The sequence below is a fragment of the Meleagris gallopavo genome, chromosome 1 (assembly GCF_000146605.3).
Source record: "Meleagris gallopavo isolate NT-WF06-2002-E0010 breed Aviagen turkey brand Nicholas breeding stock chromosome 1, Turkey_5.1, whole genome shotgun sequence".
Taxonomy (NCBI): Eukaryota; Metazoa; Chordata; class Aves; order Galliformes; family Phasianidae; genus Meleagris; species Meleagris gallopavo.
In genome coordinates this window covers 73,214,854-73,241,252 of record NC_015011.2, presented here as the reverse complement: position 1 = coordinate 73,241,252, position 26,399 = coordinate 73,214,854, and the positions used below count along the sequence as shown (strand labels likewise).

General features: G+C 39.1%; 1 protein-coding gene across 1 annotated transcript; it reads left to right on the top strand.

The window, feature by feature from the left end:
- Positions 1–1,147: 1,147 nt before the first annotated feature.
- On the top strand, positions 1,148–25,668 carry LOC104912727 (von Willebrand factor-like). The gene is made up of 14 exons (XM_031554055.1): positions 1,148–1,194; positions 1,338–1,389; positions 2,621–2,779; positions 4,376–4,478; positions 4,568–4,776; positions 10,518–10,642; positions 13,828–14,044; positions 15,776–15,898; positions 18,147–18,258; positions 20,323–20,369; positions 21,642–21,778; positions 23,138–23,276; positions 23,821–23,921; positions 25,426–25,668. The coding sequence occupies exons 2-14, from the start codon at positions 1,338–1,340 to the stop codon at positions 25,666–25,668; spliced, it is 1,767 nt and encodes a 588-aa protein (XP_031409915.1). The 5' UTR covers positions 1,148–1,194.
- Positions 25,669–26,399: the final 731 nt, after the last annotated feature.

Sequence of the window (26,399 nt, the reverse complement as noted above, 5' to 3'; positions counted from 1 at the left end):
TGAGGGGCTAAAAACCTAATACAGTATTGGATTCAGTTACAATTATGCGGTGCATGTATTAAAAATATACCTGACACAAGTTGTAATTATATTATAAGTTTGCTAGTGTTTGTTGATTGGATAGCCCTGTGATTGGTTTAGATAACAGAGAGAACTGTGTCTCTGGACCTAATAGATAAGCAAGTTCTGCTGAGACTCTGTATTGAGAAAACAATGAGGTTCTGCTTGGAATCAGTTACTGAATATGTAACATACATCTGGGAAAACATCTACACATGTAATATGGGTAATGTATATAAGCTCAAGATCTTTTGTGCAAGGCATGTATGATAGGAGGAGCTCAACCCCCATGCATCTAGTGCTGATAATAAAGAATGCCTGCTTTCTAATGCTCCAGTTTGTGACTTAGTGAGTTTCCTGATCAATTGATTTATGCTATCATACCAGCAAGTGTGTGATCTGAGAATAATGCTTATTGTTAAATATTATTCCCATGTAGTTGCTAGTTCTTAGCTATCTTTCAGAATTATGTCAGATTGGCACTTGCACTGTTATATAACTGGTGTTTATAACATGGTTTCCTTTCTATTATAAATAAGGCAAGTTGCAGTTTTATTTAGGTGACTGTGACCTGGATCTGCATAATTGACATTAATAAGATCTGTGTACCTGCAAGCAGATATCATGCATGCAAACTTGTGTAAAACAGAATGCATCTGTTAGGCTGAATTTCTCGTGGAAACTATCTTTTTCTTGCAGTGATAAGTGAAAATAGAAACTAATAAGAGTTCATCTCCTAATTACTTTCTTTTAAGAGGCAGGATGTATAACCAAGTTAAGGTGAAAGTTTACGTAAACTAGATTAAAGCTTTCTGAAATGGTGTAGATCATCAAAAATAACTTTACAGGAAAAAAAAAATTAGAAAATGATGGGTTGTTGTGAAACAGACTACACCCCAGACTAATATTTGTATGGGAACTGTTGAATCATGGCCTGAACCTCTGATTATCATGTGAGGCAAACACTGAGTCAGCTGTGGGAGCACAGGTGAAGGCAATTCACCTGTGTGACTGGAAGGGGTGGAGCCTGGCTCCACCTGTCCTAGACACCATTTAAGGGCTGACTGCCACTAAGGAAGGATTTCTTTCTGAAGATTGCTCCATTTGGAGTTTTCCTGCAAGCCCAGGAACCAGGTGAGCATTTTCATTTATTTTTGATTATCCCTTTCCACTGTGATAATATTTCTAGCTACGTGATCTGTAGATACCAGCCTAAATGCAACGCTCTATATATTTGTTGATTATACAGTATTCTAACTGCTCTTGATTTTTGACAGATGCTCCTCTTGGCAGTGCTAACAGAGCTACTGCTGGTCACTGTAGCAACAGGTAGGAAAACATGTTTGATGCCTTGAAACTATGTAGGTTGCTCTGAAAGTAGTTCCTCCTATCTATAGCCGTAGGAACTACAATGGATACAAGAGCACAACAACTGTTGTGGTTATGACTATGTACATAACAAGTGATGCACAAACAATTGCTCACCACCTGCTTATCAATGCCCACCTAGACTCTAAACAGCAAAAGGAAAGATCAGAGGCTTCCCATACCTTTCATAACTTCTGCATGATGTCATATCGTATGGAATATCTTTTTAGCTAATTTGTCCGCTATCCTTTTCCATGTAGTCATCACCACCAAAGCCATGCATTTTTGTCAGTAATAAATAAGAGCCTTCATGTTGTTGTTGGAGGAAAAAAAAAAAAACAACAACCAAGAACTGTGTGGCTGTCTGAAATGTGCCTATTCTTTCAAATCACTCTTACTGCTGCTGCAACAAATCACCCGCCCTCTCACATGCTAATGTCTACTGTTTGGTCTTCATAAACGTTGAGCAAGTGTTGATAAATGCCAGTGGATGCAATTTTTTTCCTTGTGGAGGAATTCAGTTCCAGCCTTTGCCTCATACACACTTCCATGTCAGAAACCATTTTGCCAGGTTGCCCATCTGTCTGTCAGGTTCTGCTGTCTGTCACGTGGTCACAAAATTTAATGAATTGCTATTGGGAAGATTCAATCTGCTTCTGATGTTGCAGGCCAACATAGTAAGATAGGAGGTGTTACTTTCAGAGCAGCTGTCATATAATGTATTTTCATTGTTTCTTCTGCAAGACATTTTCCCTTCTTTTACACATCTAATACTGCAGTCCTTGATCAGGCAATGTTCTCCTGATACTAGAGACATCAGTAAGGTTGTTCTTTTGACTCTTCAACTTTCAACAATCAGTGTAGTCTGGCTTTCCATACTAAGATGCTTCGCTATTATTACTGAGGCACAAATATGAGTGCATGGCATTTTTTAAAATACTGAAATTAGCCATGCAAGGCTTAGATTAGCAGAAATGCAGATAAAATGCCTTTTGTTGATGCATGTAATGAAAAAATCTATTCCTGATCATATGGGCTGTCATGTCAGGTATGCAGTCTGCCTAGAAGGTAGAGGTTAAGGTCCAGGACAGATTATATTCAAGGTTTAAAACACACACAAAAAAGCAGATAAGTTCTTAAATTATGAGATGTTTGTTTTACTTTGCAAGTTATATTGTGTTTTGATATTCAGGATCCTCAGGTTCTTTGCTTCAGGAGTCACCAGTTTCCCGTTGCAGCCTTTTTGGGAATGATCACATCAAAACCTTTGATGGTTCTTTCTACAGTTTTGCTGGGGACTGCAGTTACCTCCTTGCTGGTGACTGTCACAAACACTCCTTCACACTCTTGGGTGAGTCTGAGCAAGATATAAAATAGTAACACTTGCAGAACAGTGTAAGCATGTGACATTACCCTGTGCTGAGTTCTGTCATTGAGAAGGAAAATAATATTTCCCTTTGAGATAGGCTAAGCTGCTGCATTTAAAAAAAAAAAAATTTCTTCTGAAATTAGGAAATTTTGTCACTTTGGCTTCTATTTTTGTTTAGTAATACAGCTTGTTAAACTGCCAAGAAAGATTTTTCTTAACTGATTCTTCTAATAAAAGAAGGTGAGATTTCTTTTAATTCTGAATTTCCTAGAGGAATGTGATTTTTTTTTTTAAGAGTTCAGTACAGAAATAGGAGCCACATTCCACTATAAAACCGACACTTATTTTTATGCTCAATCACTACATTAAGAAAAATCCCATATTGCAGGACAAAACGCTTTTGAAGTAGCGTGACTCTTCGCAATATTATTCTTAAAGACATACAATAGATGAAAAGAGAACCAAAACACTATGTTGCATTTTCACTGACCTCTTTTGATAGGTGTTCTTATTTGCTAAGAACTCTTCTCTATTAATTGTAGTTTAAGATGACTTTATGCTGATAAGGAAATTAAACTCATCCCACTAGTCTGAGAAACCATTTTGTTCCTCAGCTTAAGAAATTCTGTATAATTTTCCTCTTTCCTCTCTGGAAGAATTCACCAGTATATGTGAAGTATGGATTCACGGATGTGTTTTATGTGATTAGTTAGACCTTAAAGCCTCTGAGCATTATTTGTCCGTTTATACTAGGAACGTAAGTGTAATACAATCTGTTTTTGGTTCCTTTCTCAGCACTTGGATTTCTTTTTATTTTGGATATCTGGCTGCAAATTGCAATGTGCATTGCTGAGTAAAGCATCCCAATCTGGGCAGAACTGGCTGCCTCAGAGCAGTCTGACCTCCTGTCTAGCATGGGTGCTGCACTGTGCAAGTAACTGCAATAAAGTCAGAGCTAGGCAATGGACAAAAGCAGAGGAAGAATGTCTCAGCTCTCCTTATCTCTTCTGTCTTGGAATATGATCACTTTGTCTCCATATCTGTGCTTTACTTTTGAAAAACTGGGATTGAAATAGCTCTGCTCAGTTGGACAACCAATATTGGTATCAAGCCCTTAAAGACCAACTGAGATGGTTAGAGGGCTTATCAAGAACAAAGTTATCCAGGCGTAGTTCTTCTCTCAATTCAGTAGATTCCACCCCCTCTTCTTACTGTTGAGCTATGGGTGTTTTGGTTGTTTTGGGGAGGAAACTAGGAAGGGAAAGATCAGGGATCAGAGCGGGTAACTGATTCATCTTGGGAACTCTTCTAGTATGCACGGTGAGATGGAGAATTCACTGACTAGAGACAGTAAAGGGAAAAGCATGAGTCCACAGCTAGAGGCTGGGCATCTCAGAGTTGACAGTACCTACCCTTATCTTGAGATTACCTATGTATTTCACATTATCTATTTCATCTTAGAATTGCAAGTCGCTTGAAAATGATAGACAGTACGCTTCCAGCACTGCAACAAATTCTTACAAGTTACTCTCCTCAGCCTCAGAGCTAACAGTGTTTGCTTATAACACATCTCTTCAGGTAACTACAAGGATGGGGAGAAAACTGGTTTCTCTGTGTATCTTGGAGAATATTTCAACCTTCGTTTCTTGTTGGATGGAAGTGTAACACAGGAAGACAAAAGGTACTAGTACTACTGGAACAGCAAATATTCCAGCAGGAAAAAACAATATGCTTAATGTCATTCTGAGAAATTCTTATTTTTCATCACAGGGTTTCCATACCTTTTGCTTCCAATGGCATATTTATAGAGAAGGAGGTGGGTTATTATAAAATATCCAGCAGTGATTATGGTTTTGTGGTGAAGATTGATATCAGTGGGAATATTCAGATATTCCTTCAAGAAAAGTACAATAATAAGACCTGTGGGCTGTGTGGAAACTTCAATAAATTTGCTGAAGATGACTTCAGAACTCAGGAAGGTAAGACTGAGACTGTGCTTGTACTGTGATGTATTCTGCACTTTTCTTAATGGGTGACTCAACAATTTTGCTGATAAAGGAAATTTTTCTCTACATTCATGTCAGATACTCATTTTGATGAAATAAAAAGCTGTCCAAGTTCTTTCATCTTCCTTTCCTTGTAAAGGGAAACGATGTAATCTCAGAACCATAGAATCTCATTCCTGAGCAAAACCCAATGCTCTGAATTTAATGCTGGGAAACATTAAATGATGAAATACAGAGATGAAGCTCTGGGCTAAATTATGTGTAATGCAGTGGTGCTGGGGAACAGATGAGAAAATCCAGCAAAAATTATATGAGAAATGCTCACTGATTCAACTTTTTAAAATCAGTTAGACAGGTGGAAAATGGGTAGTGTTTCAATTGCAGAATATTTAAATCCAGGGTGTTGCTTCTGGCAGAGTTATACATGGATTAGGCACAGTATGCTGCTATAAAGTGCTTACTTCTTGCTTCTGAGACAGGTTGCTGTGTTAAAAGTGCACTTCTTATTTCAGTAGCTCCTAGCAAGAGGGAGAGACAAGATAGCTTTTGCTGCTCTCTGCACCATTATGGGAAGTCTATCAGTACGAGTGAAGACTAAGTGTTTTGGAGAAGTTATGAACATAACTTTCAAGGACCATCTTGATTTAACGTATTTCAGAATGTTTGATAATTATTAGCATGCATTTGAATATATTTAGAGTAAACTAAGTTTAATTACTATGTTAAATTGATAATGTAAAGTATGTCTTAAAAATAGAAGATATATAAAATGAGACAAAACAACACAGAAGAACCTGATGCTGTCCTGAGGATGTGTATTACTGATGCCTAGGATTCATAAGCATGGCTTCAATGTACAGATGAAACTGTCTTCGCATATCGTAAAGTGATTGATTAGCCTTTCAGCAATGCCAGTAATAGTATCTTACACAATATCTCAGCTGGGCTTAGTGACTTTGTGCTGAGATCTGAAGCTTAAGATAATAACAGGAAGTGAGACTACTATAAATGAGAAGAGCAGCAAAGGAGACTGTACTGCCTAGCACTGTTCAAATATAGCATATGCTCTTCTGCTGCTTGTGTTTACACCTTTAGTGCTGTATTTGTTTAACGTTCTTGAATGTATCCTCCCCCTTAGAAAAAGGAACACTTTCCCAGCTCTAGATTTCTGATGTGGTGAAGTACATGGCAGGGTTGCTTCTTGGAAGAACTGAAAAACAGTGGAGAAGGTGATGAGAGAGTAAACGACTCTTGTATGATGAAGCCATTAATTTCCGTAAAATGTATGGATGTGCAGATCTTAACCTGAAAAATTACTGTATTACCCCAATTCTGACCATTTTCTACTCTGATACAATCAATCTTTCATGTAATTTGATCTAGAATTATGTTAGAAGTTATCTCATTGACAGCTCTGCTAGCAGGGTGGCTCGTGCACTCTTCCTGATGTGCTCCAAGTAAAATCAGCTTTGGATTTGTTTAGACCATTCCTTAAAATGCCAGAGTTAAGTTTCAGGTGAGGGGGAGCACAAACAGCTAGTAAAGGTGATACTCTTTAGAAGGAGATCTAAGCAGATCATGCTATAAAACCATTTATTCTTTTCTTCAACTGCAGTCTTTACCTTTTAGCCTTATTAGATCTTGTGAAGGTCAGTGCAACCCAGGATATGAGCTTGGTATGATGTCTTAGAGATCTGAAGGCACAGAGGAGTTGACTTAATGTTGGCTGCAGACTGAGTCTGGCTATTCTGTGTACCCATAGCTTCCTGTTAAAATCTAGGTATGTTTTCCCTATTAGTTCAGGTTTTAAGTTCTTATCTATTAAATGTATTCATATTAAATACAGTATGATTTGTGAGCTCCATACTTGAAAATATTGGAAGTACAACAGGTTTTTGAGTTGAGCAAACAACTCAAGATATTTTAGTCTTCAAATGGCTTTGATTTAAACTGATATGGCAAACTGTCTGGGATCTAATAGTCCTCTAAGTAAGATTCACTGTCTGTGAGTATGGTGAAAGGAGTGCTGCTGCTGAAGTGTTTCTCTACCTCTCACAGATTGTAGCTCACTTTTTTTTTTTAAAAGCCAGCGCAGAGTTTTGTCATTCCTGTACAGAAAGGAAATCATGTGATTAACTCGTGTAATTTAATGGCCTGTTTCCAGGGATTAGTTGTGGCACCATATGATCACATCCCAAATTTCTTTTAGTCTCAATCACTATGGACTGAATCTAAGCTATAATCTTGCTGTTCCTGAAATATCCTGCTTTTTGTCACAGTTGCAACAAAATGAAAATGCTTATGTTGAAAAACAAATGAGAAAACAGTTTTTCCACTTTCTTTAAAAAAAAACATACTTCTAATTTAATAATACTCGTCACTTTTGCTCAGAAAAATGGTTAGTTTGATTTGATGTAACTTGCTCTTTAAAAAGTGGATAATGACAAAATTTCACTAATTTTATTTGAATTATGGTGAATTTAATGGTGGGTAAGAGAAGGGGATTTTCTGTTTTTGGACATTTATTTACTTGCTGTAAAAAGTTATGATTCAATTTGATATCTTTCTACTCATTGCAGTAGTTTTCATCCTGCTAAATGGTTTTGGGCCAGTTTAGCCCAGTTCCATGACTAATGAGGCAGGGAAGACCCATGGGCCCCCTCCCCAGGAAATGGGGAAGGGGCATAGGGAAGAAGCAGGGAGACAGGCCTTAAAAACAAAAGTGTGTACAATTAATGAATATACTGATGTTATGGTATAGCAGTGTACAATTAACAAATATACAGATGTTAAGGTATAACAGAGCTTGGCTATGATGTTACTACACCAAAGCAGAAAACAGAAATGATAGGTACGCTCACCCATAACCTAGGCTTACATGGGAAACTCTGGCAGAGTGGATCTCCAGAAGAGATCCTTCTCCACTGGTGGTCAGCTCTTAAATGGGTCTAGGAGAGGTGGAGCCAGGCTCCACCCCTTCCAGCAGCACAGGTGAATTGCCTTCACCTGTGCTCCCACAGCTGACTCATTGCTTGCCTCAGGTGATCAATCAGAGGTTCAGGCCATGATTCAGCAGTCCTCATACACAGTGATAACAAGTTAAGAGAGAAAAACTAATTTAGTAAATATGATAGCATAATGGGAAATAATATAATACAACTTAATTAGCAATGAAGCTAATAAATGAGTGTCCAAAACCAAAGGTCTTACTCTAATGCTGAAGGCTAGGGAGCACGCATAGCAGAGAAGAGCAGTAAAAGAAGGAAAAAAGGGACAGTCTTGTTATTTCTCAGCAGTTTTCTCTCTAAATGGGAAATGGAACAGTGAAGTCTTCTGGGATTTGTAGTTCTTCTCTTCTGGGAAGTAGGTATCTGGAAATATCAACAATCCGTGGAACTGTAGCACTGACTCTTTAAATCCCTTTGCACTATGTGATGTTATGATGTGGAATACTGATACCAAAAAAAAAAAAAAAATCATAAAACCGTGACAATCCTTAGTCTGATCTTTGCTATCTGTGGTAAATTTAAGAGTTTCCTTCTTGCTGTTTTTTAAGTGCCTAACCTATCTATTGTTTGAGTCCATAATATCTAGGTTAAAAGAAAAAGTCGTCTGCTGTCTTTATTACACCCACCCTTAACATTTTCTGTATACTTCTAATGACAACCCTTCAGGAATGGGCATAGTGTTTAGTAAATTGTTTTTGTACTATGCTTACAGCACATCACTCAAATTCAGATTAAGAATGTAAATATATATATATTATTTTATACAACAAAGTATAAGAATAGATAGTATTTCACCCTTTCTCTAGGTACAGTGGGGATCATGTTTCAAGATATTTTCAGTGTGATGTCTTGGGAATGTGGTAGCAGCAAGAACTAATATTCTCATATGAAAAACATTTGTAGTCACAGAATAGAGAAAAAGTTAGAAAATATACAAGATTTTTTTTTCCAGAAATCTCAACCTATTCTCAGCTTTCTTTATCAAAATGGAAAGAATGTCTGCATTTTTTTTCTTTGCTACTTGCAGTACTGTGTTTAGCCAGTATATAAAAATGCATGAAATCATGTGACATAACTTTAGCTTGCCATTTCAAATGCTGCTATTGTTTGCAATATGGCACAGATAAGGTGATTTTCACTTTGAAGGTAGATGTTTAACTCATTTAAATGAGCAGTCAAATCCACCAAAAATGCAAATCTGTGAGCCGTTTTTAATCTTCACATTCTGGCACAAAGTTTCCTTTTAATTCTATGAAGGACTTGATTTTACTTTGTGGAGATTTTTAGCATTTTTCCCTAGTTATGTTCTTTCCTTCTGAAAAGTAAATGGTGACTCTGAGAAAACTGCTTTAATGTACTTTTTACTGCTTCATGCAAATCGAGAGATTTAGCTGTGTCTTTTCAATTGCAACAGTAAGCCTTTTTTACAGTGACATTATATTTGTTATCAATACCTCTAATGAAAACGGCAAGTTAGCCGTATCTATAGCATACGTATCTTCATCTACAGCTAAAGCACAAAATTTGAAATTAGCAGCTTTACCCTCCAATTTTTTTTCAATAGATTTTCCAATTTCTTCAGTTTACCTATCTATAGTCTGGTAAGACAAGCTGATTTTTAGAAAAAGCTGTTTTTTATCAAGGCACACTTTATGTGTTGTGCTCTCTGTACACTGCTTAACAAACTCACCATCAGGAAAAACTTTTTTTTTTTGCAATCATATTTATCACATTAACTAGCTTTTTATAAAAGAATCTGTTCGAGTTTTAATTTCTTTAAATATTTTTTGAGATGACAGACTTTCAGTTCTGCTGTTTTGTCTTTACGAAGCATTCCTTAGTATGCAATAAACTTGACAGCATGTTTCTGTATATAATGTCTTCTCAAATTGTGGTCTTTGAATACAGACACAATTTACTTGCAAATTAAGCTTGGTGCCATATTATTTGTCAGCACCGTGCTGAGCCCTCCTTGCGTCCTGGTACCAGGCCTGGCCACTTGGTGGGGTGAAGCTGTTGTAATAATGATGGAACAGGAAGGAGTGCTGGCTGCAGTATTGAGATGATCTGGGCAGCATGTGATGCACAGCCTGCAGTTTAAACATGCCTGCATTAAGTCCTTCAGATTGGCTCCTACACAAAACAGGTGCAAATCTAGCTATGCGCCAAGAGCTGCTTATAATACTGCAGAGAAGCATGATTAGTTATGGTGTATGTTACGTTTCTTTCAAATGAGATTTCCTTTCAGAAATCAAGAAAATGAAGATTAACTGTGATCAGGAATGCTAATACTTCCACTGGTTCATGAGAGCAGCTTTGTTTTTTTTCCCTTTCTAATCTCTATTGTTTTGTGACAACTTCAAAATAGTATGAAAATGTCTAGATTTGCCTAGGTTTCTGCAGAGTATGTTTGACCAGCAAATAACTTCCAGCATGTTCATACAGAGGTGGGGAATGCTGGGAGCTGCCTTCTGCAGGCTTTGGTCTGCCCTACTGTACAGGGATGGATTTTAGAAATCTGTCACTGTGTAGGTCCCGAGGAAGTTGGTTTTCATACTGTCAGGCTATTTGGAATTGAAATTCTTTTAGTGCTACAGATTTTTAAAATAGCTTTCACCTGCCTATGGCATTTATAATAGCCAGTAATGACCGCTTGTTACTCAACTCCTTGAAAAACTACGTGTTTCTTCTCTTGTTGGTTCACAGGGAGCCTTGTGGGAAACAGCTATGATTTTGCAAACTCTTGGGCATTGCGCAGTGAAAATAAGTTGTGCAAGAGAGTGCAGACTCCAAGCAGCATGTGCAACGTTTCATCTGATATTGCAGAGAAGGTTTGTGCCATAAGATACCATTTGAGTTTTCAACCTTACCTACCTGAAGACAGCTTGTCTGCTCTTTGGCAGGGGAATATAGATATTTTGAGTCCTACAGCTGATGTATTCCTCCATCAGCAAGTGGCAGGTGCAGGAGATGCTTGCTTGGGATTTCAGAGGTGCAGAGTGACCTGCAATAGCTATATAAAGCACTGTTTGTGCTGCCACATGGCAGCTATGTGGCAAATTGTGATTCCCATGAAGATTGTGGGAATTAGTGCTTAGTCTGGCAGGAAGCATATTATACAGTGGTCAGGCAGGCATGTGTTGGAGGTGGCAGTGATGCAGCATGCCATGCTGTGGTGTGGGTACTCCCAACACTCTTGAGGCTTGGCACAGGATGCAGCTATGCTTCCTTGTTACTGAATGCAGTTTGCATCCTATCTGGCTGAATTATTTTTACAAATCTAGTACATATTGCCACCCCTCCACCCTCTGAGGAAAAAAATCCCAAACTCCAAACAGATAAACAAACAACTCACTTGAGCCTGAAGTATGAGTTGTTTCCAAAAGTACTCCAACATTATTTGGGAAAAAGTGTGTTTAATGGATGTCTTTAGAGTTAGGTGAGCAACTCCTCCTATTATTCTGTGAGCAGGAAAGCGTTGTGTAACATCTGTTGCCACCACCACTGCAAACAGTATTTGTGTGTGCGTAGCAGTTGATACCCCTGTGCATCACCAGAGCAGGGAGATGCCTTAAGTAAGGCTTTCTGACAGAGATGATCTTCTCTGCAGATGTGCACACTTCATGCACCCCTGCTGTTTCCCCTGCCAGGAGGAAGACTTTAGTTACTTGTACTATACTAGCTCTAACTAGTTAAAGAAACACAGAACAGCTAATTCTGTGATTCTTTTATTATACAAACCATAAACAAGCCAGGCAGATACGAACTGATGGTTGCCAGATCAGTCTTTTCCAGGCTGAACAGTCTCAGGTCTCTCACTTTCCTCGTAATGGAAATGCTCCACAACCCTAATAATCTTTATGGCCTTCTGCTGGACTCCCTCCAGTAGTTCCCTGTCTTTCTTGAACTGGGGAGCCCAGTACTGGACATAGTACTCCAGATTTGGCCTTACCAAGGCAGAGTAGAATGGGAGGATACATCCCTTGACTTGCTGGCCATGCTCTTCTTAATGTACCTCAGGATACCATTGATCTTCCTGACCACAGAGGCACACTGCTGGCTCACGGTCAATCTGCCATCCTTCAGGATGGCCAGCTCCTTTCCAATAGGTCAACTCCTAACTCATATTGATGCATGTGGTTCCTTCCCAGGTATAGGACCCTATAGTTGTCTTCATTGAACCTTGTATGGCTCCTGTCTGCCCAGTTCTCTAGCTTGTCCAGATCTCACTGAATGGAAGCAAAACCTTACTCTGCTAGCCACTTCTCCCAGTTTTGTATCATTTGCAAGCTTGCTGAAGGTGCATCCTATCCCTTAACTAAAGTGAATATGCAAGATGAAATCCAACCTGAGGAATAGACTGCAATTAATGTGGTGTTTTGGTTTTTTTTTCTAACAGATCACATTAAATATTGTTCCTTTATTGGACAAAATTTGCTTGCCCACAAGAATATTAGCTGGATGAAATAATCTTTTCTCTGTGAGTTCATGAGCTCACGGTATTTAATGTTGGCTAGATTTATTCATTATACAAGAATGAACACAGTGCTATTAGCAGAAGTCCAGCCGAATTAGTGCTTGCTAAAGAATACTGAGCTTTTGAATTGCTTGCTTTATTTTCTTGCTCTGATCTTAGAATGTACAACTTCTGTCTCTTTGCCTCCCTCCCTGCAGCTTCTGCTTCAGCCTTTTTCTCTTTTCTTGCCTCACATATTGCAAAGTCGCAGTTCTCTCTGTCCTTGCATCACAGATACTCAGCCAGCATACTTAGGGAAATGGCTTTAGATTCCTTATCTGGATCCTAAAGTGTTGCACTGTTTTATAACTAAGTTTAGAAGAATTTGGAGGTGGTGAACTTTGTGTTGTGCCTCATTCAATTTTATTTTGTGAGCCTCTTAAGTTGCAGAATTGGTGACTGACTAGATGAAACTTGATCAAGGAACTGGTGAGTTGGGGAGAAGGTGGCTCTCCAGCTGGAAGCCAGGGTTGGCAGAGCAGAGATCTCAGTGCTACCTATTGCCATGGGTGGGTGCCCATTGTGGCCAGAAAAGGCTTATGCACCAAGAACTCCCAGCTGGGCTACTGGTAGAAATTCTGATTGTACTTCGCCATGTAGAAGTCTGCTGGAGCTGCTGGTTGTTCCAGCTGTTGGTCAGGAATGTTTCATCTCCTTCACAGCTTTTGTCCTCCTGTTCTACCAAACAATAGATGTTAACACAGTGAGCGGGTGACTGGTGCATTTCAGCAGTGGTGACAATGAAAAACAAGCTATGTTTCAGACATTAGTGCTGCACAAATTTTAAGAATGTATGAAATACCACCTACAATTCTAGGCTGTGTTCTGTGTACAGCTAATTCACAACTTAGCTTGCTTCTATTTCTATCTTAAAGAACAAATTTCAGCACACTTCTCCCCATTTTACTATGCAGACTTGTCCTTGCACTGTCAGCAAGCAGTTTAACTTGCTAGAAAAGCAGAAAAAATTGCTTTCCTTCTTGGGTTATTTTCATGCCATTTATGTGAGTTAGGTTGACCTATCACATATTAGACAAGCCAGCAGGAGTGACAGAAACATGAAACCAGAAATAGAAAACAAATTTAATTCCTCAGATCCCAGTCAGAATTGATCTTTCAATCTGAAACTTCCTCTATTCCCCATTTTTCTCTTCCCCTTGTTGTGCATCTCTTCTTGGTACTCCAGACACCATATGGTTCTTCACTGGATAGTAAGCAGTTCCTTGCTTTCCTGCATTTGATGACTGATCAACTGACATAACAGTAACTGTTTTGTATTAATTGCTGTGTTAATGTACCTCTGTGTATATATGGATGTGGTGATAATTAGCTATTGACTGTGATGTTATTTAACAACATCATCTTGTTAAATAGTAACCTTGACATTATTGTTTAACAACTATAGTGACAAAGTGTTTGGAATTTTTTTTTTCTTCTTATGATTACAGTAATTAAATTATTTTGTCCCTTCTGCCTCCTTGCTCTTTACTTGCCATGAAGGATGTCATGGAAACTTGTGAGCTGCTAAGAACATCTTTGACCTTTGCACGGTGCCATCATCTAGTGGATCCAGAGCCATACATCCATCTCTGTGAAAAAGACATCTGTTCTTCTACGTACAGCATGAATTGTCATTGCTTAGTGTTTCTTGATTACGCAAGGAACTGTGCTCATGAAGGAGTGATTTTGGATGGGTGGCCTGAAGAGAGCTCATGCAGTAAGTTGACAGGATTGTTCCCAAGTTACTTATCCTATGGAGATCATGCCTGTCTTGAAGATTTGTGTTGTAGCTAAGAACAACTGATACTTTTTTAGGGTGTTGATTAAAACAGGCAGGTTAAACTGTGCAGTGCCTTTGCTTGCTCTCCATTCCAGCCCCCCATCATGCACCCCTTTAAGTTTTCCCTAAGTAAGGATTGTTTGAACCACATACAAAGATCCTAAACTTCTTACAGATTTATCTGATCACACTAACTACAACATCTAGAATGTTCTATTTTACATGCAGCTCATATGTGCGATCTTATCAGTATCATCATGATACTGATACTCTCTACTGTTTAATAAAGACAATTATTTTTATCTTTGATTTACCTAAAACATCAGAATTAAGATGTTGATTTGCTTAGACAATTTTTTTTTCTAGGTAAGAGATCCTGATTGGATCTTGAAATATTGCGTTTATTAACTCAGTTTTCTGAGGTCTTCATTGCAATACCTACTGAAATTTTAAAAAGAAGTGCTTAAATTGACTAAGATGATTTTATAGAGGAAAGATCATGTTTGCCCCAACCTGCTGGAATTCATATAGGTACATAGCTCTACCAAAGAACCTCAGCGTAGCACAAAACAACAGAGCAGTAAAGCCTCAGGCTACAGTGAGTGAGGAGCTACTCAGAAATAAGAGAAAGAAACTGCTTACCTTCATAAGACCCGTAAGGCTCTTAAGTAAGCAGATATCTTTAGATGAGAGATCCTTAACTCCACTGCCAAACCTTAAATGAAGTCAGGGAAGGGATGGATCCTGGCTCCACCCCTTCTCTTTCTGCACCTGAGCTCTCCTGGACTGGCCCTGCTTTCCTATCAGGTTTTCAATCACTAGTTCAAGCCATGACTTAGCATTTCCACTACACCCAGTTAATATTTATATGCACAAATGAGTAATATTAAAAATCATTCTATATGTATTCAATGATATTTTTTTTCACGCTTCTTATGTTACCTAGAAAGACCAGTTTTTTCAGTGCATTTGTAGTTATTTAGCATGATTTGTACTGACAGCCCCACAAGTCAAATTTCTTCTCTAGTAAACAACTGGAAAACACTGCCTTCAGATGATGGTTATGACTGGAAGATATTGCTTTTGAAAGGGATTGTACACCACAACTTAATTCTTGAAGTAATTTATTACCTTACCATTGAGATATAAAGAGGATCTAACTAATCTCTTTGCTCAGGATGCAAGCCAGAGTACCTGCTTAAGCTAAGGCTTTATATAAACCTTGCTAAAGCCATGAGAGAATATCTGTTCCCAGAGCTCATTTCTTATCCATGACTTCACAAAACTTTTTTCCAAGTCAGAAATACTACCCATGTCTGCTGCCACAGCAAGAGCTTTATTTTATATGACTCTTCATCTGTGCTATTACACTGTCTTAGATGGTGGTGATAATTTTATGTATTGGAGGCACAACATTCACAGAAGGACAGTGGTGCTGGGCACGCTTAATTTCTTAATAACAACACCTTAATAAGAGGGTGCCTGAGCCCTGGTGCCATAGAAGACAAGGCTGTTCCTTCATTATTCTTCCATCTCCATCAGTGGAGGATTTTTTGGGAAAGGGCTAACTCTAGTCTGTCCTTTTTGTTTTAGCCTTTGGTAATTAAGAAAACTTATTTAAGAACTGTTGAGGAATTTGCACTTCTAACTTTTCTTTCATTATTTCAGAGCCAAGATGTCCAGTTGGCATGGAGTATAAGGCATGTATATCTCCTTGTGCTAAAACCTGCCAGAGCCTGAATATCAATGAAGTGTGTCATGGGCAATGTGTTGATGGCTGCAGCTGCCCTGGTAATTTATTTACTGGGTTGTTTACAGGGAAATTTTTGGCAATGCTACTACATACTTTGTTAGAAGAAAGAAAGCTGTCTCTTCTATTAAGTATTACCGAAATCAGAAACACTTCTCTTTTCTGGGACCAAGCCCTAGAGTTCAATTCCAATACTGCCTGAATATTCCATAGAAGAGCCATTTTTTAAGACTCAACTATAATGTCATGTGAACATCAGTGCTATCTAATCATCTTAAGATTGCCTTTCATTCTTGGTGATCAACTGCATACTACTGCAATGTCTAGATTTCTTCTGGACTGTTTTTCTCTGGAAATTAGAGGAAGGAAAAAGAACAGAACATACTGAATATGTTTCATTAAAAAACATCACATACAGAACTTGCTTTGCATTTCTAAAAGTTGTCAGGGTTCTAGATAAATGATTTTACTTACTACTAAATTCTTTGTGGAGGAGCTTTGATTAACTTAAAGGTGTCATCTCAATGATTGCTTTTGTGTTTGTGTGGTTTTTTTTTTTTTGTTTGTTTTTTCCAGTTTTCCTTCTCTGTTTACTGTACTTAACATAACTGCAGGAGGAGAATCCTGGCTCCCTTTACTATCTTCTTCATTGTCAATGCTACCTCTTCATTTCAAACCTCAAATGTGGAGTCTATATGAATGTGCAGATGTATTTACTGTCCTGTGCTAAGATATAAAATATGACTGAAGTTTACAGAGTGTGTAATTTGATTTCCAAAACAAGGCAGTGATGATGAGTAAACCTTGTCGGAGGAGAAATTAATGCATTCTAAAAAGCTACTATTCAGAGCTCTCATTTAGCTGCTTATCTCTTGTGCATTGTAGATTTAAAGCTGTCACTCCATGGCAGGACCTGAAGAGGTGCATGGGGAAGTTGACAGGAAATAGGCAGAGGATTGTATTTTGTTGCATAGGAGCTAGGTATAATACTATATACCTATATAATAATATTATATTCCCTGGAAGTGTTGGGAGAAACTGAAGGAATTGAGTCTACCAGCTGTGAAGGTCTCTGGCTATTCTCCCTTCTGTAGCTGCTCTGATCAGTCCGGCACATAAAAGGTGTAAATGGATAGAAACTGAAGAGCAGAGAGACAGAAGCTCAACAGAAAAGAGTACTGCATGAGAAATAAGTAAATTACTAGAAGAAACTATATGACAGGAAGTAGGAATTGAAGTACATGTGTGTCACTGTCATTGGTGACTTCAGAGAAAAGGGTCAAAGTCTCTAGAGGCATTTGCAATGATTCTCTCATAGAAGAGGGAAAGGAATTTCTAGCAATCAGATTTTTTTTTTTAAACAGCTGCTGTTCTTAAAATAGAGGAATATCAGCTACCTATCAACATGGGGATCTGAGAGAAAGAAACTTGTCCTTTCTCCTACTGCTAGCTTATGTTGCAATCCCAGACAAGTCTTTCTAACTGCCCAGCGACTCCAATTATCTTTGTAAGATGTATAGAATATGTAATTACAGTTGTGTAATGTGGAGAATTTTAGAAACTGAATTCAAGTTGGGAAGTTAGCCCTCTCACTTCCTTGTTTCTGCAGCAGTTGAGAAGAGAAACTGCATCTCTAGATCATAATGTATGTTTATTTCAGACCCTGTCTTGTGGAACAGTACCTTCCCTGTATTCCAAGACAGCTAAAAGTACACTGTCTGCAAAGGGTTCTTCTATTGCTTACTCCTTCTGATAGATGTTTTTGTTGTTCAACTTTGTTCCTTTGTTCTCTACTTTGTTTTTTTCTTCTTCTGTCCTTTCACAACAAATACAAAACCTGTCTGGACTCTCTTAGACAGGTCTGTTAGCTCACACGCTTATCCTTAGAACTTAATCTATGTATGTATATAATCCAGAACTTTTTTTTTTTTCAAATAAATTCCTAGATTAGCTCAGGTCATACTTGATCATGCTCCCCATTTTTGACTCCTATGTGTTGCAGTATTTGTTTTGAACTCATGAATTGGCTGAACAGAGCTTCTTTGGGAGCACCAGAAATGTACCATTCTGCATATCTGTGGTAGAGGCAACACTGTAAGGAAAGCAGAGATCTGCCCCCATGAGGCTTTTTGGCAAGCCACATTCTTTTTAATTGCTATTCATGTCTAATTACAGATGATAATGTTTTGAAGTCTTGCCAAAATATATGAAGAACTAGAAAATCTAATCCTGTTTATGTTTGTGTCCCTGTGTGTGTTGTGTGTATGTGCTGTTACCTGATGCATCCAGAGGGGAAGCTCCTTGATGGTGAACATTGTGTTGAAAGCTCTGACTGTTCTTGCATCCACTCTGGAAGACATTATCCTCCCGGCTTCACCATCTTTCAGGACTGTAATTCATGGTAAATTCAGTGTTGCTCTGATATGGTTACTATTGCTCCAGAGTACTGGATACATTTTTGGTGACTGTTTTAGATGATCAGGGTCTCTCTATATGTGATGCTGATTTTTTTTCAAAGTATTTATTTTCATTGGCATAGAGCCTTGTCTCTTATTGGAAATGCTACTCCCTTCTAAGAAGTGAGCTGTTCACAAATACAAAATCAGCCCTGCTTTTTGAGGGATGTGTGTGCTCGTATAACAATGTGAGGGTCATACTCCAAATAGTAGAGAACTATCTGTTTCCTGTGGATAAGACAGACTGGCGGGCTCCCGTGTCTAATTGGTGTCAGTGGTGGTGTCTTTGTTTTGACTTCCTACATTTATTTAACCTCTAAACTTATTTTCTTTCAAAGAGGTGCTAGCTCAGGCACGTCTTTTGAAACCTCTAGCAAAGCTGGATTTTCCCAGCTGCACAGCTCACAATTTTTCTTTCACTTGTGTGAATACAAGTCTGAAGGGGAAGGCTGGCTGCCTGAAGAAAGAAAGGAAAATGAGTAATGTATTCCTGATCTGATATGTGTAAGTGTGAACTTGTTTCTGAATGGAGTTCAGACAACAGTGTGCTCAGATATTTACAGTTAAACTAAAGAAGGACTCAGTTAAGGCCACCATATTGAGAAGAAAGACTGTCTATATGCAGCTTTCCATTATCAGCACCATGTGTCACAGAATATGAACCATAATAATAACATTAGCATTCCATCTTTTTTTCTTGCAGCTGTCTGCAGCTTTGAGGTTGGCCAATATAGTATTCCATACATCTATAGTATTCTTGAGAGGTTAATGCTGCCTAATAGATTATATTGTTAGAAAACGTTTCCTGTTATTCAGAATTGATAAAGCTGTTGTCCTATTGGATCTGTGTTCACCATCCTAAGTAAATTGACTTCCCACAACTGCTTTTCAAGGGCTGGAATAATTAAAGGAATAAAAAAATTGGCATCTACTTAAACCCACTTTTTATTTTATTTTTATTTTTATTTTTATTTTATTTTAGATTCTGGGCTCATAGGCTTGTTGTCTCAGAGATCCAAGAATGACAGAAATCTCAGAGTCTGAGTGCCTGTTGCTGGTTACTAGTAGCTGCTCTGGGAGGGTTGCACTAAATTAACCACCCAAAGACATTAAAACAGACAGATGTTCTTGCAACTTGCACAAACAGGGCAACTAAGTGAAGGAAGCTTAAGTAAACAGTGTGCAAAGTGATAAAGGTCTTGGTTTGCAGAAATCAAGCCAGCTGGTGAAAGACAGGGCTTCTTGCCCTCAGTGTTGAACTCAAGAGGTTACACCTGGAGTAGCAGCATAGCTGGTGCTGGGCCCTATTGCAAGAGGCAGAATGATGAACTAGAGAGTGTCTGGGGAGGAGAACTGGATTTGCTAAAGGCTAATGGTGAAACATTCAATACATAAAGGAGAATGGAAGGGAAGACACAAGCAAATGGCAAAGGTAATTTTGACAAATTGTCTAAATGGAATTCCCCTTAGCACATGTGGAAAAAAATTATCTTCTGAGATGGTACAGCACTAGGGCAGCTGTCCTGAAGGTCTATGGGATCTCATCCTAGAGATTTCTAAATTCAAAGGGGTCCTGAGCCACCTTTGACCTAGCTTTAGAGTTTCACTCTGAACTGAGTGTTGTAGATAAAATTTCCAGAGGTCAAAGTATTTTTCCCTCCATGATTCAGTCATATCAGTAGACATATCTTGAGAATTGGTTTTAAAACTCATTCTGCATCAGTAGAATATGAAAACTCTATTATATGTGTAACTATGGGAGTTGGAAAAAGTTAAGCTACTTAAGTTTTGTAAATATTCCAGTCCATATTACCAGCTGTTGCTGTCAAATGATTGTAGAAGAGATCAGGGGAATGGATATATTATACTAGGAAACAAGATCATGGCAGATGGAAAGGATGCTGAAGACTGGTCTAATTTCCATAAAATGAGAGTATGTGTTTCAATTATTTGTGGGGAAAAAAATTTTATTTGCAAATTACTGCATAACTGGTAACTCTGTTTTGTAGCATTTGTCGGCATGGCATCTGGATCTGCAGTAATGGGGAATGTCCAGGTATGTTCTTAGATTTTAGCAAGTGAGTAAATGTTATCCACATCCTTTCCACTTACATTCTTTCTTTTTTTTCCATGTGAAGGATGACTTTGTCTTTGCTCTTACCTGCTTGTTTCCATGCAATCCAGATGGGGTTGTATTTCAGTTTTGCTTGCAAGTCTAAGCAGATGTTGTACTGTATGTGTAGGAATAAATATTCCTGTTTGGTGGAAAAAAAAAAAAAAGGATCTGTGTCATCCTGAGGATGACATCCAGAGGAACACTGCTGTTCCTGTCAGCAAATAGGCAGTACAAGCCCAGTACCTGAACTTCTTCCCACCTTGCTTGCAATAGGAATATCTCTGTGTAATACTCATATGAAATAATTTGTTTGCAAGCTCTTTGCAAGCAGAGACTGTGGCATATCAAGATACTACATCCCAGTTTTGTTAGGTAGCTTTTTGTTTAGGTAGCTTCTTTTTGTAGTGGGAATGCGGGAACATCAATTTTCTGTATTACTCAGTTAGTACTTATAGATATTGTAAATATGTATTGCTGGCCCAGTTTTGGGATGCAGATGTATCACACTGGACTAAGTAAAAATGTTTTTCAAGTGTTCTGGTTCAAGGTATTGCAAGGCCCTGTATCAGTTTAAGGGGCTATGTGGTCCAGTGCACACTAGTGATGCTGGGGAATCCCAGTTTCCACAATGGGGTGTAGCCACATTAGGCACTAGCACTGTCACTTATACAGAAGGAAATTTGGGTGCTACATAAAAGTGAATGCCATCAGCATCATGTTGGGTTCAAACAAAAATACTTTAAGAGAAATTTCAATTAAAGTCTATAGTTCAATAAACTAGTTTACTTAAACTAGTGTAATCTGTATATGATCTAGCTGGCAGAAACCTTGAGAAACTGTGCTGATTTCCCAGGGCCACAATGACACGCTAAAGAAGAATCAAATTCACTTCAGAACCGAGAGCTAAGCTGTCCTCTGATATTATTATAAGCTACCCTTTGAAGCATTATACAGGATTTTCCATGAACAGGATTTCAGTTCCTGAGTGTGACTAATGCCATATTTCCCTGCTTTTGTTGGTGCTATTGTTGCTACTACTAATGACTTACAGGAATAAACAGTGAGATAAGTATCTTATCCATACTCTCTGGCCTTCAGGGGATGTGGGCTCTGTGCAGTCATCCAGCTACTGTTCCCCTTGTGTGACAAAGTGGGCAGGATTTGGCTTACAGCCACCACTAGGGTCATTAACTGCTCTATGCAATTTTCTAGGGGAGTGCTCCATCACTGGCCAATCTCATTTCAAAAGCTTCGACAACAAGCACTTCACCTTCAGTGGGATTTGCCAGTACTTATTTGCCAAAGACTGTGTGAAAAACTCATTTTCTGTTATCATCGAGACTGTCCAGGTAACAACAACTTTGGCTCATGCCTGTGTGCACACTCTTGAGTGAGCAGGAAGGGCTGTGGGAGTATGATAGGAATTGCATATGCACAGGACAACAGAAGTAATTTTCCTATGAAATAGTTCAAATAACAGATGAAGTCTTTCTCCTTGATTAATAAAGACTTTGCCTTTTCTCAGTACCATTTCCAATAGCCTACCAGGAGACACAAATTAACAATGTAATTTGGAGGATCAGCTTCCTCTTCCTCTGCCAACTAAGCAAGTACAAGTAGAAGAGGCTGTGCCCTTTCCTGAGCACTCTGGAGGCTGCTGCTCACTAGTGCCTATGGAAAACAAGTTTCCACAGACACTGAGTAGGGTGGATTGACTGAGTAGTTATGTGGTCATAATAGCTTCTGGTCATGCTACTGAGTCATTCCTGTTGCTCAGTGATCTACTGTCATCTTCTGACTTTTTTTAAGTGTCTCCCTGGATGCGGGAGAGAAAACCAAGACAGCTGAAGATCAGTGAGTGGAGATGACTGGAGTGAGGCAGGAAGGGCAGCCTGACAAGGATAGGGAGGGAAGGAGACCTGTGCAGCCTGTCACAGAGAGATGAGGTCTGCCTGTAAGATGTGTGGGATGAGGTAAACTAGCCTGCAGACTGTAGAAAGTCCTGAACTGGCAGAAGGGACAGACCAGAGGATCTGTGGACAGGGAGGGGTGTGGGTGAGTCAGAGAACTTATGCAAGTAAAGGGAGTATTGGGCCACCATGAAGGAGAAGAGGATAGAGGTATGGGAGGCATGAGCAGCAGTGGGGCTACAATGGAATTGGGGCGTGATGGATGAATGCATATGTGTCTGTATCCTTGCATTAGAGAGCTCTGATAATGTAGCTCTAAGTCATCTGTGTTTAGAAACTCCCAAAATGGGTTTCACTGAAACTCCTTTTGAAACCAGGGAGGAAAGCTGGGGCCTTGTTCTTCACCTGTATAACCTACCACTAGTGGAAGAAATACTCTGACAGTCTAGGTAGTGTGAGCTGCAGGAATGTCTTGTGGCATGATGTGTTCTATGGGGCAGTGCCTCCCATTCCTGCCCCTACAGCAACTCTGGGCCTGGCATTCTAGGAATAGACGTTACTGCAGTGTATTTGCCAGGACAGGAGCTGCAGAGAGCTCTCCCATATGCAGTTAGCAGCATAATGAAGGAAAGGCTGCAGGACAGCCTGATGTCTATAGGAGGCAGTGTCCTTCAAGAAAACTGTCAAGATGCTTAATGCCTCCTGAATTACAGGCTGATATTCCTTTTGTGGGCCCAAGGTGAAGTCATGAATAAAGCAAAATCTTGAGGTTCAAAGCAAATTTTTTCTTCTCTGTAGTGTGCAGATGATCCTGATGCAGTGTGCACTCGCTCTGCTTCTGTCCGAATCCAAGATATGGACAACAGCCTCATAAAAATGAAACATGGAGGAGGAATTTCACTGAATGGACAAGACATACAAACACCTTTCCTACAAGGTGTGTGTGTGCAAGGGGGTAACTGGCGAGCTATTGAAGGGATCCCCTTTATTAGTTGTCTTAGGCATAGTTCAATCAGAAAGTGTTTTCCACATCAAATTCTCACTTGCAGCCTCTATTTCTGTGTATTGAAAGTTCCAGCTTCTTTCTGTGAAGCTGACACATCTTGGGTCAGCAGTTCTAAAATTAGGAGGGTTAAGATGGTTTCGATTTGGGAGATGTGATGTTGAAAACTGCCATTGGTTTATATTTAAAAGTTATTTTTTTAACCCGGAAGCTTGAAATCCCACAAGTTATCTAGCAAAATGTCATAATTAATACCTATTTTTTTTCAGAATGTGCATACATCTTTCTCTAGGGCTCCTGAGCAGGTATTAAGGATGCATGTGAACTGATTAGCAGGCACAAAACTTGGGAATTAGAAAGGGGGCTAGCTGGTGCTCCTTCTCTCTGGCAGCCACCCTGTTGTCAGGTTCAGAGAACCTCAGAACCATGGATTGAGTGCTGCATCTGGTCTTGACTGATACTTTGTGGTTGCCTTGAGGTGCCCTTCGGATCCAGCGTGTGGTGAAGACTTCAGTTCGCCTTACCTATGGGGAAGATTTGCAGATTGACTGGGACGGCCGTGGTGAACTGCTGGTGAAGGTACTCTTTCATTCTGTCTCGTTTATTTCTGCCTTCCCTCCACCTCTCTCAATCCACCCAAACATATACAGTGGCTTGCTTTGTGCCATGAGAAATTGCTTTTCATTGCATGCTAGAAATACCATTCTCCTTTATGCTCCTTGAGCAATATACAGGTCCTTTTGTATTCCAGAAAATATTTTTATCCCACGGCAAAATTTTTTTTCTTTCCCTTTTTTGCCATGGCAGCCATTATTAACAAGGAATACTCGTGTTTTGTTCAGCAGATGCCCTTCAAACTGTTTGTTTTCATTGAATTTAACTGTCTTGCCTTATAGCAATAGATTCATATGACTTTATAATAATGGAAGAAGGTGACTCCAGGGACATAGTTATTCCTGGAATTATTTTGCTAGTTATAACATATTACTATGGATATATGACATATAACTATGGATATATATATCCATAATTATTTCCAGGAAAGATCAGTTAACTCACACAATATATGTTGCATGCTCCTTCTACTACAAGGAATGTTTAAGGTCAGTCTTGATTAACCACAAGGATTTGCCTGTGCTGCAGACAGCAATAGTATGGAAATGCTCAATCCAGGTTTAAAATAAGTGAACTGTAAGGGAAGCTATCAAGCAGAAAGAACAGAAAGCTTCACGTAACATGCTTTATATACAAATGTGTGTATATTTTTGGTCTGTTGTTAGTTGCAGAATAAGTTAGAATGCAGAAGAGCCTGTGAGGGAGGGGAAGAAGGCTGTTTACTGTGGTATGTTCTCCTGATAGCTGACCAGCCAACACACACCTCACTCTTACAGTGGCTTTTGGAATTGCTGGAATGTTTAACTTGTGAAACACCATGCCAAGACATAGTGCAGCTCGAACAAATGAAACAGGATCTGGGCTGAGTTATGCAGGAGGTCAGGTTACATAGCTAGAGTGATCTCTGCTTGTCTTTGCTTCTGCCAAGAAGGTAAATGACAAACTAATTTCATGATTCCTTTCCCTGGCCAAGCTGTCCATCATCCACTAGCTCTTACATGAGTCTGTTTTTCTTTGGAGTGGTAGAGTCTTGAGGACTACAGACTTTGTCTTTGAGGATCTATTTTCTCCTTCAGAGCTGCACTCTGCCTGTGGTGTTTCTTTCTGGTGTACTGATCCCTAGGTGTTAAGCCAGATGGGCTGGCTTGTCAGACCTGCATCCTCATGCTCTGTTTGTGTGGAGAATCTTAACTACAAGCCTGGCTTGAGCCCTCTTGTAGCTAGGGTTCTGCAGTCACCTTCAGTTACTATCTTAATTTGTTTTGTATTCAAAAGTTGTCCTGCAGCTATTAATAACACTTTTGTGAGCAGTTAAAAAATGTAGTACAATGGTTGTATGTTTATAGTGCTGTGTGATATATTCTAGAGTTTCCTTAGTTAATTGCACATGATTAATTCCTTAGAAAATCTTGCCCTACAGTGATTACCTATTCTGGAGGATGACTGGGCTAACATTTGTGTTCCTTAGGTATCTCTAACATATACCGAAAGGATGTGCGGCCTGTGTGGAAATTACAATGGTAACCAAGGGGATGATTTTCTTACTCCTTCTGGCTTGGTGGAAGTTCTTCTGGAAGATTTTGGAAACTCTTGGAAGCTTAATGCAGACTGTCAAGACTTGTTAAGACAAGACAATGACCCCTGCAATCTCAATCCTCGTTTAGGTATTGAATTCCCTCCAATATTAATGTATGCTGTTGTTCCATCTTAAATGGAAGAGGAGGAAAAAAAAAGAGGAGGGGAACCCCAAATACTGATTGATGCAGGTTTCTTTTGGGTAATGTACTGTTTTCTGAAAATAGAAAACAAAAATCAGTAATGTGAGGTCATGCTGCCATTTAATTTGGATGACAGTGTTAGACCATTACATCTGCTGCACAAGTGTATGTCACTAAAACTAATCATACAACTGATAGCGATGCTGTTGTTATCTGTAGGTGGACAGAACACTTATTCTCTTCACCCCTCTGCCCTTACAAGTCATATGCTTTCCCTGATCTCTTGACTTCTGGCTCTTACCCAATCTGAACTAACAGGCTCCCTCTTTCCCTACGTAGTGCCTAATTGTTCTGTTTGGACAGTGGGTGTACACTCAGACATTTTTTTCATGCCATATATTACAGCAGCCTCTGATTTCTGGGATGAGCAAGAACACTGAGAACTTCATTGTCATAGACCAGAGCAAGCACTGTTGATTCAAGAGTGTAGTATAGTGTAGTGGGTTTAATTCTGCAAATATAAAAATCAGTATAAGGCAGGGACCCTGCAAAAGGAACTACAGTGCTACAGATAGTGGTAACAGAGTATGAGAGTATTGCTTTTCCTTGTTTTGTTTTATTAATGGAACATTATTCTTTTTAGTGGAACTCGTGATCTATGAGCTATCTATGCCTACTTGATCTGATATTATTCTTCTGTTTTTTTTGTTGTTGCTTTTTTCCT